The sequence below is a fragment of the Lycium barbarum genome, chromosome 4 (assembly GCF_019175385.1).
Source record: "Lycium barbarum isolate Lr01 chromosome 4, ASM1917538v2, whole genome shotgun sequence".
NCBI classification, from domain to species: Eukaryota; Viridiplantae; Streptophyta; class Magnoliopsida; order Solanales; family Solanaceae; genus Lycium; species Lycium barbarum.
Window position 1 is genome coordinate 31,213,877 of NC_083340.1, and position 16,397 is coordinate 31,230,273.

General features: G+C 39.8%; 1 protein-coding gene across 1 annotated transcript; it reads right to left on the minus strand.

Moving 5' to 3' along the window:
• Positions 1–4,211: 4,211 nt before the first annotated feature.
• On the minus strand, positions 4,212–16,352 carry LOC132635793 (uncharacterized). Its single transcript, XM_060352325.1, has 3 exons — positions 12,317–16,352; positions 9,213–12,147; positions 4,212–9,104 (listed from the first exon to the last, which is right to left on the minus strand). The coding sequence occupies exons 1-3, from the start codon at positions 16,039–16,041 to the stop codon at positions 8,688–8,690; spliced, it is 7,077 nt and encodes a 2,358-aa protein (XP_060208308.1). The 5' UTR covers positions 16,042–16,352; the 3' UTR covers positions 4,212–8,687.
• Between the last annotated feature and the right edge of the window lie 45 nt (positions 16,353–16,397).

Here is a 16,397-nt window from a genome sequence, read left to right on the forward strand (position 1 = left end):
GTCTTGAAAATCACACAAAGGTATAACCAACCAAGAAGATAAAAATGGGGAGAAGTGCACCTTTTGAATAGTGCTTCAAAAGACTCAAGTTTAGCAAGAACATGAAAACTGGACAGCACATAGGACTGAAGCAAACAGTTGCGACACTTTTCACCAAAAACTAAAAAAGGGGGGAGGGAAACCAAAAGGACATAAATACCAAGCAAGTTTGAGAGTGTACTATGCAAAGACAAATAAGCTGCCTATGTCAATAATTGACTTCTTAGATTAATCCTCCCTGGAGCAGGTTATCACAAAGTGATCCACTTAACTACACCTTACAGATGGTACCTCTGACTGGGCAAATCAAGCTAGATTATTTGTATGAAACAACATCAAACAGTTTGAACTAACACATGAGCAAGTCCAATCAAAACAGGCTAAAACAGTCTTCCTGCAACTAATGTACTTAACAAAACTAAAACTAAGTTAACTTATGTAAATATGCTTAATTAAGAGGCATTGTCACCTCAGGTTTTAGCAAGTGTCAAGAACACTTTTTTATTTTTTTAAAGCATGACTTAAATAAAATCTAGGCATATTTATCACAATCAAAACACAATCTCATATGACACAAATTCTTCCTTTTCAAGATGAGACAAGCAGCTGAATGTGGAAACTATAGGTGTTGCACAACAATAATTGATTAACTTGTTAAGCAGAACCATACCTAATTAGCAATTCATCATAGTTGTCTAGTACATCCCTAAATCTCACAAACATAACTCACAGAATAACGTCACACAGACTCTACTAGAATCAAAATATGCAGGCTAAATACAAATTCATAATAACACTATCATATTGAATCAAACCAGAAAATTGGACCAGATGAGCTAGCCATTATTTTAATTTGGCCAAATAGGACCAATCATTCAATCTTGGCCAATCACAAAATATTGTGTCAAACCAAGTAAGCAGTCAATTTAGACTCCATTAGGATCATCAAACTATTACTAGGTTCTTTCAACATAGACTTAACCAAAGCAAGTAACATCCAACAGAGATACTTGTATCATAAATATGCACATTTGCAAGTACAGAGATGGGCTATCATGTCCAAGTGTAGGAACTTATTTTCTTGTACTGCTTTTGTCATAATCTACACATATACATCTAATCCTCCCCCCCCCCCCCCCCAACCCAAGCTGGCAAATTAAAATTCAAAGAACAGACTTAATTATAATCAAACTTAAGCCTTCTACACTTAAACACTTTATGAAAAAAAACACTTAATGAGATATCAAACCCAATCTGGGTATGTCAAATCTTCCTTAAACTCAACTATTGAGCACAAGATCCTTTTAGAGTTTAAACTATTATACATCCTACCAGTTGATAGATTTTTAGTTTAAAAAGAAACTCCAATTGGATAAAACATGATACATTTCATCAAACGAACTGTCTATTAGTAAACAAAACCTTAACTAGCCAATGATGAATCATAATCCCTTAGTCCACCCTATATAAGCTATTAATTATGTATTATACTACTATTATTCAATCAATAAGCAACAAACTTTATTAATGAGTCAAGAAATGCCAAAAAGAGTTCAAAAGGAAAAACCTCATCACTATGTTCTCAATGCCACATGAATCAAAGCATTAAGCATAATGGGAGGTGCAGCCTAAGTGAATTTTAAACTAAATGCACATTTAACAGAAAGCTAAGTAGACATTAAAATACATGACTGAACCAGCAAATGGAAAAAACAAATGGACATAACTTAGCTTAGCACATATAATCCTAACCCAAATCAAAATAACTACACTAGCAGCTTCAATACACATATAACAAATAAGCAAATTAACAGAAAAATGAAAAAGGGTTTACCTTTTGCAAGTGCAGCCTTATATCGAGACTAAACTTGGAGATTTTGCTCCTCCAAACCCAAAAACTCAGCCACAAAACCCAGCAAAAACAAACGAGAACAATTTTCCCTTTTTAAAGAAAAATTCTTTACTTGACTCAGAAAAATATAAAGATTTCAAATATTTTCTTTGAAAAACTGGAAGTATTTCGAGTCTTGTGAATATATTTTAATATCAATATGCTCAAACTTGTTGCAATAATGACAAATAGGATCCTTTTAATAGGAAACCCCAAACCTTCAAAACCCTAGTTTACCGATGTGGGATAACCACCATAGATGGGATTTCCTCCTCACATCCCTACATTGTAGGGTCAAGATTAGACCAAAAAAAAAAAAAAACAAAACGAAGGGTCAGATCTCACCCTCAACTAGTCGATCCATTGGATTCTTCATGAACCAATGGGATCCTTGGATTCAAATCCACAAACAACCAAAAATAATTTATGGATTGTAGAATATTACCGTTGGAGACTCAAAAAATAAATAAAATGGTGAAAAAGGCGAGGTAACTCCTTGTTTAGGGTGGCGTTAGGTGAGAGAAGGTGGAATAATTTATTGTTTCCCCTTCTCGACCTTGCAAACTACTGAAAAAACACAATACACCTGCCAAATTGTCATTTTAGGCATCAAAGTGATGAAGAGAGAGAAAGAAGAGGGGTGGTGGCACTAGGGTTTACCCCTCTCTTCCGCAGTTTTGAACAAATGAGACCCTTAAGGTCTTGTTTGGTTCTGTGTATGTGTGTGTATAGAGAGACGATAGGCCGGGTCAGTCCATTAAGACGGGGTTCGGTGGAATTTTTTTATTGGGGGGGGGGGGGGGCAATATTTACGCATATACACGCGATATACACGTCTATATGTAACACAAGTGTATATCCGTGTATATACGTATATAGGGAGGGTAAAGAAAAATGCAACCTTTTAATAAATGGCCAAAATAAAAACATGTCCCTAAATTGGATTATTTTTTCAAAAAATACAACCCCATGTAAACTAATTTTGACTAATTCAAAAAAGAAAATAGCAATACCAGTGAAATAATGAAAAAAATAAAAGAAATAAATAAACCTCGTCAAAGACTTAATTAAATTTGACTAGTTTAAATCGTTGCCATAATTTGCTAATAATTAATTATTTTAATTATAGCCACTTTATGGCAATTTCAAAATTAATTACAATTCTCTTTATCAATTAATTATGATAAAAATCCAGTAATTAATCAAATAAGAGTTTAGGGGTAAAAGTGGATAATTTACTTAATTAAACAGATCCATTGCATTAAACATAGTAATATACTTTGCAAATTGCTATTTAAACAATTTAGACAATTAAGTGAATAATCATGGCAAATTGTCACACCCCTTTTTTGCGCCCCCGCGCTATAAACGCGCAGGTTTTTATTAGTAAAGGGTTTTTCCATTTGAAGTGACGGTTTTGAAAAGGGATTATTTATTTACTCAGAGTCGCCACTTGGAATTGAGTTTTGGTGTTCCAAGTCACCTTATGAATCCCTAATCAAAAGGAAATGACTCTTTATTATGGTCCGCGAAAACAGAAGACCGGGTAAGGAATTCTGTTGACCGGGGAGAAGGTGTTAGGCATTCCCCGAGTCCCGTGGTTCTAGCACGGTCGCTTTATCGACTTATACTTAGCTTAATCTATTTTGGATAAATTATGTTCCCAAGCCTTGATTTGCTCGTACTTTTATTTATTGAACTTTTTATCCTTTTTTTTAATTCGGATGCGTAACCACATTCCGGATCTTTTAAGCGTCTCAAAATAAGATGCATAACTGCATTCTTACTCAAAACAAAATTAATTATTAAAAAGAGTTCGGCCAAGGTACGTAACCGCATCCTTGAGTTATTAGGGTGTCTCGAAATAAGATGCGTAGCCGCATTCTTAATCGAAACAAACATCTTAAAACGCGCCTAAAGCTCATCTAGCGTTAAAGACAATTATTTGTCTCTAAAATCCGAAACTTAAAATTATTTGGTTATTATTAATTTATTGTCGCGATCACATCGCGCGCGTTTACATAATCAAGACAACTTGTAATTTGCGCCTCAAGTTTACTAAAGCTTTTGGATTTGATTTTTTAATAGTTAAATTAGTGGCCAACTGATTTACGTAACCAAGTTAAACATCTGATTTTTATACCAAAGTTAAACAGCTGACCAACTATATTTAATCCATATTAAAACACGAATCTGAACATCCATCCAACAAACTCAAATAATCATTAAACCCAACACCAAACTCTAAACATATTAAGATCTTCCACAATCTAATCCAACATAAAGACCCAGCAAAACACTTTATATCCAGTAGTTCAAATAAAGGTCCATGAAGGTATTATAACCCCATTTAAACATCAGCATGATCCAAACTTACACAGAAACGAAGATTATGCAAAATCAACGGCTCAAAAATAACTAAGAGGAAAACGAAAATCCAACAGACATATATGAACTAGTAATAATAAAAAATAAAGAGGAAAAGTAAGAAGTGGACCTTAATGGCGTAAAACTTCCTTCATTGTATTGATAACTATTTATATCTCCAAGCATTGGATTACAGAGGAAAAATGCGGACTAAACTTGAAAGCAAACAGGACCATGGACCTTTGTATAGATGAATCTTTGTTTAAGTTACAGGAACTCGATGAAGCTATTGACCCGAATATTTCACCGGCGACATTGAGCGGAACCAGCGGCCAGAAACCCCAAGCAGGACTTCAAACAACAACCTCGACCTCGTTAACTCAGCCCAAAAAATGAGATACGAGACCCGAAATCATAGTGGATTCAAGGTACTCTGTTTTTCATAAACTTTGGATGTTTAAGGGAGATGAAGATGATGAGCTAATGGTGGAGCTCATATGGTGTTGGATGACGGCTGAAAGTTCAGGTGTTGGAAGAGAAGTATAGTGGGCTACTGCTATCAAAAGAGTAGGCAGTCCCCCCCGAAAAAAAAAAAAACAAAGCTGCTCTCTATATTTAACGATGCTCCTCCTGGTTTTTTTTTTTTTTTGATTGAATATGATATAGGTCCCTTCGTGGTCCCCACCCCTAACAATAATCCCCCAATTCACGTGTTCCTTTGTGCACAAAAACAGACCCTAAATCCGCGGGCCCCCTTTTTGCTATCCCCTTTTTATGAAAAAATGTTTCCACCAAAAACGTGACCCCCTTTTTCTTATTTTTGTGATAAGGTTTGTTACGGAGCTTTGTCATTATGTGATGAGGTGGTGTAATCCCATTTGCTCATCATTTTTTTTTTAATGTAAAAATAAAAATAAATAAATAAAAACAAATATATATATATATTTAATAACTAATTCTAGATAACTGAAAAGAAAGAAAAAAAAATCTTAAAATAAATAACTGTCTAAGCAAAATTAAAACCTACAAAGCATATTTTTGTAATTTTCTTTCTTTAAAATACAAAACTTATACTCTAAAAATAGCAAATATTTTGTTCTTTTTGATTTTCGCAAATAAGCCTACTAAATAAAAATAGAATAAAATCGACACGTCAAGAATTAAAATTAAAAGAAATATTTAAACACTATAAGGTGAAACACACGGGGAGGGTCAAAAATCACGTGTCTACAGCTGTCCCTGTTTGATTGGGAACACGAAGAGTTTTCAAACAAACAAGTAGACAAAGAGACTAGTTTAACCCTACCGTTGTTCTAAAAGGAAGGGAAAGAAAGAAGATAATGCAACCGAGCCCTGGTTTTGGGCATCCTACATATCCCGGGTTATAAGGGAATCAGGTCACGTGTAGTTCAAGAGTAAGAAGGGAGATGAAACATATTGAGGTGAATAGTCGAGCGAGGTCCTGTTGAGGCTCCGGTCCGCGGTCCTATTATTACATCAAATGAAAGATAAAAGTTAAAAAGAAAATACAAGTACAAGACCCTATCTATGCAGCCTCTCTTGAATCTTGACTTGAACCTTCATGCTTGTTTCTAAACTTTAAAATTTAAAGTCATCCCTATTCTCCAGGCGGGACTCGTGCTACTTCTGACTGAACTTGAAAGCAACCCAAAGTACACCCCATTCTTCAGGCAGGCTCCTGAGCTTGAAATTGAAAAGCAGTTGAATGTTGACCCTATTATTCAGGCGGGCTCCTGAACTTGAAATTGAAAGGTGGCCCTATTCTCCAGGCGGGTTCCTGAACTTGAAATTGAAAGGTGACCCTATTCTCCAGGCGGGTTCCTGATCATCCCATTCTTCAGGCGGGTCCTGACTTGTTTCCCATTCTTCAGGCGGGTCCTGACTTGTTCCCACTCTTCAGGCGGGTCCTGACTTGCTTCCCATTCTTCAGGCGGGTCCTGCAAATTACCAAAAACAACGAACACGAACAAAATTTCCTGTCCCAGTTCATACCAGGAAATTTTTTGGTGAGTGTTAGCAAAATTATAAACTATAAAATAATTTAATTATGGAAGTAAAATCAAATGTACTAACTAGGAAGTGCGTCCCTTAACTATACCCCCTTTTCCCAGGAGGGTCTTGATGAACTAACCCCCATTTTCCAGGAGGGTCCTGACAACTAAATCCCATTTTCCAGGAGGGTCCTGATAACTAAATCCCATTCTTCAGGAGGGTCCTGAGTTACTAAATCCCATTTTCCAGGAGGGTCCTGACAACTAAATCCCATTTTCCAGGAGGGTCTTGATAACTAAATCCCATTCTCCAGGAGGGTCCTGATAACTAAATCCCCTTCTGCAGGAGGGTCCTGAGTTACTAAATCTCATTTTCCAGGAGGGTCCTGACAACTAAATCCCATTTTCCAGGAGGGTCCTGATAACTAAATCCCATTCTCCAGGAGGGTCCTGAATTACTAAATCCCATTTTCCAGGAGGGTCCTGATAACTAAATCCCATTCTCCAGGAGGGTCCTGATAACTAAATCCCCTTCTCCAGGAGGGTCCTGAGTTACTAAATCCCATTTTCCAGGAGGGTCCTGACAACTAAATCCCATTTTCCAGGAGGGTCCTGATAACTAAATCCCATTCTCCAGGAGGGTCCTGAATTACTAAATCCCATTTTCCAGGAGGGTCCTGATAACTAAATCCCATTCTCCAGGAGGGTCCTGATAACCTAAATCCCATTTTCCAGGAGGGTCCTGATAACCTAAATCCCATTTTCCAGGAGGGTCCTGAGTTTTGTCCTCGTAATACTTGCGCCTTGCATTTTTCAGAATGTACCTGCAGGCAGCGAATAAAATTTTATGTCCCTGTTTCAAACAAAGAAAAATTTGTGAGTTTCAAAACTTTGTGGTTGGTTTATGGCTTGTCTGTGAAAGCAACTGCTTTTTGCACTCATCTTGTTTGGCTCTGCTTTTAGACAGTTATCGCATCCTGTTGACCCACGGCATTACTGACTCAAACATGGTTTCCAAAATGTCTCAGAAGTAACTTCAACACCAGACCATAGATCTCTTGTTTCATAATGTCCGTTAACTCAAACTTTATTGAACCTTGTATTTCCCTGAATCCAAAACTTATTAATGGTCGACAGCTGGTTGAGTATCTTACGCCGACTGAATTATGTTACCTTCATGTGCTAGCCAAGATGTTTTGCTTCGCAATTGGGAAAACTGGTAGCAAGTTTTGTGATCCTTTCTTACTTATCTCACAACAGAATGACTCGAAGAAAAAGCCTGAAATCCAAACGACGAAAGCAAAATAAAAGATAAAGATGAAAAGAGGTTAACAGAAGGATGTCCTCTTCGAGAAAGAAAAGAATGGGGAAAACTTATCTGAATGTTGTAGCCAGCTCCAATGATATGACATGCATTTTGGCTTAATCAGTCTGATTTGTCCTTCCTAATTATTCATAAACTCTTACTAACCCTTTGACTTCGAAACCGAATGTATACACCCAACAACTGCGTCAAAATCAAGGCCTTCATACAATTAGTGGACCAACAAGTCTCACTCATGTTCAATTCTCTCAACTCCCCATCGATTTATGGTGCTCGTGAGGGTTTTCACCAGTAAGACTCTCTCATTTTTTTATATATTTTTTTCATCTCACCATCGCCTTATGGTGCCCGTGAGGGTTTTCACCAATAAGACTCTCATTTTCAATTCTCTCAACTCACAATCGTCTTACGGTGCCCGTGAGGGTTTTCACCAATAAGACTCTCTCATTTTCATTTTTCTTCTATCTCTCTTATGCTGATGCCACAAGTGATGCCAATGATGCAAATGCCTTATACTCATAGCTTGCTCAGCCTTGACATTCTTAATGATTGATCTGAAGGTCTTTTATTTGGTTGTAACGTGGCTTTTGGATAGGGTTGGAAATAAAGGATGGCATGGAGGCTCAAAGACAATACAAAAGTAATAAGGGATGAAACTTACAACGTTTGGAATCGACTCAAAAGAAAATAATAACTTCTGTCCCAGTTTCTTCGAAACGGGAAATTTTGGATTCTCTTTGGTTGGACCGAACCCCAAAATAGGGTTGCCTACGTATCTTGTCTAGACAAGAATCAGGTCAGACGTAGTTCCGATTTTTTTTTTATTTTTTTTATTTTTATTTTGTTGTTGTTGTTGTTGTTTTTTTTTTTTTATAATAATATTTATGAAAAGCTTGATTCCAAACGAGGGTTGCGAAAGAAAAATAAACTATGGCTCAAAAGGGGTAGCAAGGGATGACATAATGTATAGGTAGCAGAATAGACTGCCTTCGTCATATCAACCCTTAAAAATATCAAGCACCCAACAAGTAAATCAAAGGTAGGGAGATGAAAATCATACATAATATCTTTTCACTGCATCTGCATTGATGGCAGTTTCAGACATTGTGCCTTCTATGTCTGTCAGATACAAAGCACCATTGGGCAAAACCTTCTTCACCACGAATGGCCCCTGCCAATTTGGGGCGAACTTGCCTTTGGCCTCTGCCTGATGTGGAAGAATCCGCTTTAACACTAATTGACCCACTTCAAAATGTCTGGGGCGCACCTTTTTGTTGTGTGCTCGTGCTATCCTCCTTTGATACAGTTGACCATGACATACCGATGTTAATCTCTTTTCGTCAATCAGATTCAATTGCTCTAAACGGGTTTTGACCCACTCATCGTCATCAATTCCGGCTTCCTCAGTGATTCGAAGGGACGGGATTTCAACTTCTGCAGGTATAACCGCTTCGGTCCCGTATACCAACAAATAAGGAGTTGCACCTACTGAAGTGCGAACAGTTGTGCGTTAACCCAATAAAGCAAAAGGCAACTTTTCATGCCATTGTCTCGAACCTTGCACCATTTTGCGCAGTATCTTTTTAATGTTCTTATTAGCAGCTTCCACAGCCCCATTTGCCTTCGGACGATATGGAGTTGAATTCCGATGTGTAATCTTAAACTGCTGACATACCTCACGCATCAGATGACTGTTGAGATTCGCCGCATTATCTGTAATCATTGTCCTCGGGACCCCGAACCTGCAAATGATGTTGGAATGAACGAAATCCACCACGGCTTTTTTAGTCACCGACTTGAGAGTTACTGCTTCCACCCACTTTGTAAAGTAATCGATGGCCACCAAAATGAACCTATGCCCATTGGACGCTTTCGGCTCAATTGGTCCGATCACATCCATCCCCCAAGCTGCGAAAGGCCATGGAGCAGACATTGTGTGCAATTCTGAAGGAGGAGAATGTATCAAGTCGCCATGTACCTGGCACTGATGACACCTACGAACGAAACGGATGGAATCCCGCTCCATGGTGAGCCAGTAATAGCCTGCTCGAAGAATTTTCTTTGCCAAAACATACCCGTTCATGTGCGGTCCACAAACTCCTGAATGTATCTCAGTCATGATAGTTGTAGCCTCTTTAGCATCTACACACCTCAAAAGTCCTAAATCTGGAGTCTTTTTATACAAAATTCCTCCACTTAAGAAAAATCCGCTTGCCAATCGTCGAATAGCTCTCTTCTGGTCACTGGTAGCATGTGCTGGATATTTCGCCGACTCGGTATATTCTTTAATATCATGGAACCAAGGCTCACCGTCAAGTTCCTCTTCAACTGTATTGCAATAAGCATGTTGATTGTGAGTTTGTATATGTAAAGGGTCAATGTGAGCCTTGTCTGGGTACTGGAGCATTGAAGACAAGGTGGCCAAAGCATCAGCAATCTCATTATGAATCCTAGGAATGTGCTTAAATTTTACTGTTATGAACCGTCTGCAAAGATCCTGCAAACACTGGTGATATGGTATAAGCTTCAAATCGCGGGTTTCCCACTCTCCTTGAACTTGGTGGACTAGCAAGTCTGAATCCCCCAATACCAATAATTCTTGAATCCCCATGTCGATAGCTAACCTTAAACCCAAAATGCAAGCTTCATACTCCGCCATGTTGTTGGTACAATAAAATCGAAGCTGGGCTGTTACAGGGTAATGTTGTCCTGATTCTGAGATAAGAACGACCCCTACCCCAACTCCTTTCCTGTTAGCAGCCCCATCAAAAAACAACTTCCAACCCGGATCGTTATCCGGAATGACCTCCTCGAGGCATGACACTTCTTCATCAGGAAAGTACGTTTTCAATGGCTCATATTCTTCATCCACTGGGTTCTCCGCCAGATGGTCTGCCAAGGCTTGGGCTTTCATCGCGGTCCGAGTCACATACGAAATATCAAACTCCGTGAGTAATATCTGCCATTTTGCAAGCCTGCCCGTGGGCATGGGTTTCTGAAATATATACTTCAAAGGGTCCAAGCGGGAGATAAGATAAGTAGTGTAGGACGAAAGATAATGTTTCAATTTTTGTGCAACCCAAGTCAAAGCGCAACACGTCCTTTCTAGATGAGTGTACTTAGCCTCATAAGTAGTAAACTTCTTGCTGAGATAATAGATTGCATGTTCCTTCTTGCCTGTAACATCATGTTGACCCAATACGCAACCAAAGGAATTGTCCAGGACTGATAGGTACAATATTAAAGGTCTCCCAGGCTCGGGAGGAACCAATACAGGTGGATTCGACAGATACCTCTTGATTTTGTCAAACGCTTCTTGGCATTCGTCAGTCCATTCAATCGCAGCATTCTTCTTTAACAACTTAAAAATGGGCTCACAAGTTGTTGTGAGTTGAGCAATAAATCGACTAATGTAATTCAACCTCCCAAGTAGGCTCATTACCTCGGTTTTGTTCTTTGGCGGTGGTAACTCCTGAATAGCTTTGATCTTTGCAGGATCCAATTCAATACCACGCCGACTGACTACAAACCCCAAAAGTTTCCCTGACGGAACTCCAAATATACATTTCGCTGGATTGAGCTTAAGATTGTACCTGCGAAGCCTTTCGAAAAATTTCACCAAATCCTTGACATGGTCAGACTGCTTTCTTGATTTAATGATCACATCATCCACATATACTTCAATTTCTTTATGCATCATATCGTGAAATATGGTGGTCATCGCTCTCATATATGTTGCCCCAGCATTCTTCAACCCAAACGGCATGACTCGATAACAATATGTACCCCATTCTGTGATGAAGGATGTCTTCTCTGCATCATCATCATCCATAACGATCTGGTGATACCCTGCGTAGCAATCTACAAAAGACGCAATCTCATGCTTAGCACAGTTGTCTAACAAAATATGGATATTGGGCAATGGAAAGTCATCCTTCGGGCTTGCTTTGTTTAGATCACGATAATCCACACACACACGCGTTTTGCCATCCTTCTTCGGAACGGGGACAACATTGGATAACCAAGTAGGGTATCGAGCGACTCGGATGACTTTGGACTCAAGTTGTTTTTCGATTTCTTCTTTAACCTTCACACTCATGTCTGATTTTAGTTTCCTTAATTTCTGCTTCACAGGAGGGAATGTGGGGTCAGTTGGCAATTTGTGAACCACCAATTTAGTACTTAAACCCGGCATATCATCATAAGACCATGCAAAAACATCCTTATATTTAAACAAAGCCTGGATTAATTCTTTCTTGGAATGTGGTTGAACATGCACACTTAGCTTAGTTTCCCTGACATTATCTTGATCTCCTAGATTGATTGCTTCGGTTTCATTCAAATTAGGGTTCGTTTTATCTTCGAAGTGTTTCAAATCCCTGCTTATTTCCTGAAATACTTCTTCTTCATCATATTCAACTTCTTGGTTCATTGTTTCATGGTTAGGTCGGATTTTAAAATCTGGCTGAGAATTCCGCATGCATGTCATATCATTAGAACCAGCACAAACAGAACTGTACAAAAGAAAATAAACAAACATATTAGAATTTACGGAAAAAACAAATTGCATTTCATTGAAAGGAAGGATAGAAGGGTTTGAACATTAAAACAAGCGAAAGATAAAAATCCGAATTACAACCCTGGAATAACTCGGATAAAGGAAAGGAAAACAAAACAAACTACCAAAACTCCTTCCTGGTTGGGAGAGGAGTGACTTCCCAATTGCTGAGTTGGACATCATGGCCAATGAACTGCACATCCGCGTTACTGGGACCCCCTCCCATTTCAACCATATCAGCTTCAACAAACAAGTTCTGGAAACACCCAATCAACCCAAAATCCACATCCAGTACTGGCTGGGAAAAACTGCTGGTATTCTTGACGAAGGACTTGTAGATTGATGGCACAGGCTTAGTAAGTGACCATGCTTCTTTTTTTCGCTTTTTAACCCTCTTTCTATCTTCAGCCGTTGGTTTGAACCCCAGACCAAATGGACCTGGACTCTCACGTGGACACACCGGATAAACCATACCTTGTAGAGAAGCCCCCAAGCCTTTTCCTGGCTCAAAACCATATTTCAACAATTCATTTACCACCATAACAGATGTTGGAGGCAACTGCGGTCTCAGAATGGGTTTCCCTTCAGGGATCTGCTCAGCTACCACTATATCAGAAGCTTGATACACCAGTGTTTCATCAGCATTATCCACTTCGATAAAGGGAACAGTGGAGTCTTTATAAATGGACAAATCCCCTTCACCGTGAACGATCACTTCCTGCCTATCATATTCAAACTTGATCATCTGATGCAATGTGGATGGGATTTCCCCAGCCATATGTACCCACGGTCTTCCCAACAACATATTATAGGAGGCATTGATGTTCAATACTTGAAAATCTATGGTAAAATCACCAGGCCCTATTGTAAGCACAAGATCTATCTCACCGATGGCGTCAGTTTTCGCTCCATCAAAAGCTCTAACACACACATTATTTGGTCGAATTCTTTCAGTACTTACATTTAGTTTTTGTAAGGTTGACAGAGGACAAATGTTTGCACCAGAGCCCCCATCAATCAAAACTCTCGTGACATAGGAAAGCTCACATTTTACAGTAATATGAAGGCTTCGGTTATGTCCAGTACCTTCAACGGGTAGTTCATCATCTGAGAAAGTGATTCTATTTACCTCAAAGATCCTCCCAGCAATTTTCTCCAATTGATTAACCGTAATCTCAGTAGGGACATGAGCTTCATTCAAAATCTTCAACAAAGCTTTGCGGTGTTCATCTGAGTGTATTAATAAAGACAACAAAGAGATTTGAGCAGGGGTTTTCCTTAATTGCTCCACAATGGAATAGTCTGGCAATTTCATCTTTTTCAAGAACTCTTCAGCTTCTTCCTCTGTTACTGGTTTCTTAACGGGTATTTGGCCTTCCCTTACCTGCTTGGTTTTCCTTAACTCTTCCGGAGCGAAGCATCTTCCTGAACGAGTCAGGCCCCCTACTTCGTCTACTTCTTTGATGATTTCCTTCCCTTGGTAAGTAACCATAGTCTGATTATAATTCCAGGGAACCGCCTTAGCATCAACTATTGAAAGTTGTGTCACTGGCTTAATAATGATAGGAGTGGTGAACGCCCCTTTGACAGTTAAAATAGGCCTGCTCGACACCCCTGGCACGATCAACTTTGGTTTTCCCTGACTTGCCCCAACCTTCTCTGGAGCTCCCTTCACAATCAATAAGGGTTTCATCGCGTCTGACTGGATTGGTCTCTTTGTAACCTCATTTAACCCCAAAGGTGCTGTTTTTGCGGAATCTGCCACATTTACTGATTTCTCCACGCCTGCTTCAATCTTCATGATAGGCTTGTATGGAACATCAGACCCATCACTACCATAGATCAACTCCAACATGTTTGTTTCTTTATGATTTGGTAGTGGGTTTTGATTGATATTCGGTATATCTGCATTTTGCACCACAATTTGTTGTGTATCAATCAAATCTTGGATTGCTTTCTTCAAATACCAACATTTCTCTATATTGTGTCCCGGGGTATCAGAGCAATAAGCACATCTTTGAGAGTAATCAAGATTTTTCGGAGGAGGGTTTGGGATCCTTCCTTCAATTGGGCTTAAAACATTTAATGCCCTCAACTTCTGAAACAAATCAGCATATGATTCCCCAATGGGGGTAAAGTTATCCTTGACCGTATTTGCCCTTTTGTACTCCGGCCTGGGCCGAAAATTGGATCTGGGAGGGCCTTGGTAAGTCTGTGGAGGTGGAGGACGGACTTGCGGGGTTGGTGCACGCCATTGCGGGTAACAAGGGGGCTGGACATATGGCTGCGTACTGTATATGGGGTACTGAGGGGGCAGAATAGAATATTGTGGGTTTTGGGGAGGGAAGTAGTGTTGTGGGTAATTATATGGATCTTGGGTGTAGTTTTGGGGTTGGGGTTGGGGTTGGGGTTGAGTGTATTGGCGAGGCGGGCCCCTCGGGTTTCGCCGTAGCCCAGGCGCAACCGTAGCTACGTCTTCCTTTTTCTTCTTTCCACCAAAACTCCCTGAACCATTTTGAATGGCTTGGGTTGTTGCCTTCAACGCGGCAAAGCCGACAATGCGTCCTGTTTTGATTCCTTCTTCTATTATTTCTCCCATTTTAATGGCCTCAATGAACGGTTTTCCTAAGGCTGGGATCATGTGTTGATAATATGTCTCATCTTGTGCTTGGAGAAAAGTCTCCACCATCTCTCCTTCTCTCATTGGTGGCTTTACCCTTGCAGCTTGTTCACGCCAACGAACCGCAAACTCCCTAAAACTTTCGGTAACTTTTTTCTTCAGGTTGGTTAGAGACTTTTTATCAGGAACCAGATCAATATTGTACTGAAATTGTTGCACGAACTCATTTGCCATATCATCCCAAGTATGCCATTTCACAATGTCCTGATCAATAAACCATTCCGAAGCTAAACCAGTCAGACTCTCCCCAAAGTAAGCCATGAGCAATTCCTGATTACCCCCAGCTCCTCTCAGTTGGTTGCAGTATCTCCTCAAATGAGCTATGGGATCACCGTGCCCATCGTACTTGTCAAACTTCGGTGTCTTAAACCCCGGAGGTAAGTGAACACTCGGGAACATACACAAATCACTGTATGAAACGCTTTTATAGCTTCCTGATCCATGCAAGTTCTTCATAGCTTGTTCTAGACTTTTCATCTTCCTAACCATTTCGTCATGCTCTACATTCTTAGTAGCAACTCCATACTCAGCGCCAAGATGCGTAACCGCATTCTTAGCAGGACCTCTATATTCATGGCCAAGATGCGTAACCGCATTCTTAGCAGGTCCTTCAGAATCGATTAGAGGACTAAAATGTAGAGTCTGATGATAAGGATCAGGAGCCCCAAATGCAAAATCGGGTGCAAAATGCTGCTCTTGACGGATGTCAGATGGTGGCACAAGGTTTGACCTTTGCATAACCGCAAGTGGCGGTATTGTGTAAACGGGTCTTACATTTGCAACATGATTGGGGTTAGACAGTGAGTATATGTAGGCAGGCCCAGTGGTTGCAATCCCGGAATGATCGGTCCTGATTGGTACCCTTGGAGGACGACCTACAGAAGTTTCCGCCGTATTCGGCAAATTGGTGTAATGACCAAACCCAGGTGGGTATACCGGGTCTTCCGCAGTAGATAACGGTGCTTGTGAGCATGCCTGTGCGACGGAAGTGATGTCGGGGAACCCAGGGATTGACTGAGGAGGTTGTTGACCATTCGACCATCCTTGCAACATCTCAATCATTTGTTGCCTGAGAATTCTATTCTCCTCGGCGATGGCAGATTCTTGTTGAGCCACCCGTTCCGTTTCATCCCCCATGTTGATCATCGGTAGCGAAGTCCCTTCCGTCATTCCGATACTGCCCTTTGACCTTGTGAAATAATGATGCGTTGCCAGTATGGCCACAAACCAACCACTTTTACCTTAACTCTTCTATGTAAAACAGCTAATGTTAGGGTTAAGCAATTCATAATCACTCATTCATATGCATGTATCAATTCTACCATGGCAGGCCCTATGTCTCATCCCGGCTTATCTAGGTGCAGCCTCGCTTTTTTTTTTCATCGCTCATTTCTCTTTTCTTCTTCTCCCTTTCTTTCTTTCAACCTCTCCTTTCTTTTTTTTTTTTTTTTTTTTTTTTTTTTTTTTTTTTTTTTGCAGGTTTTAGAAGCTTCGATCGAACCCGTTGGGGGTTGCCTACGTATCAT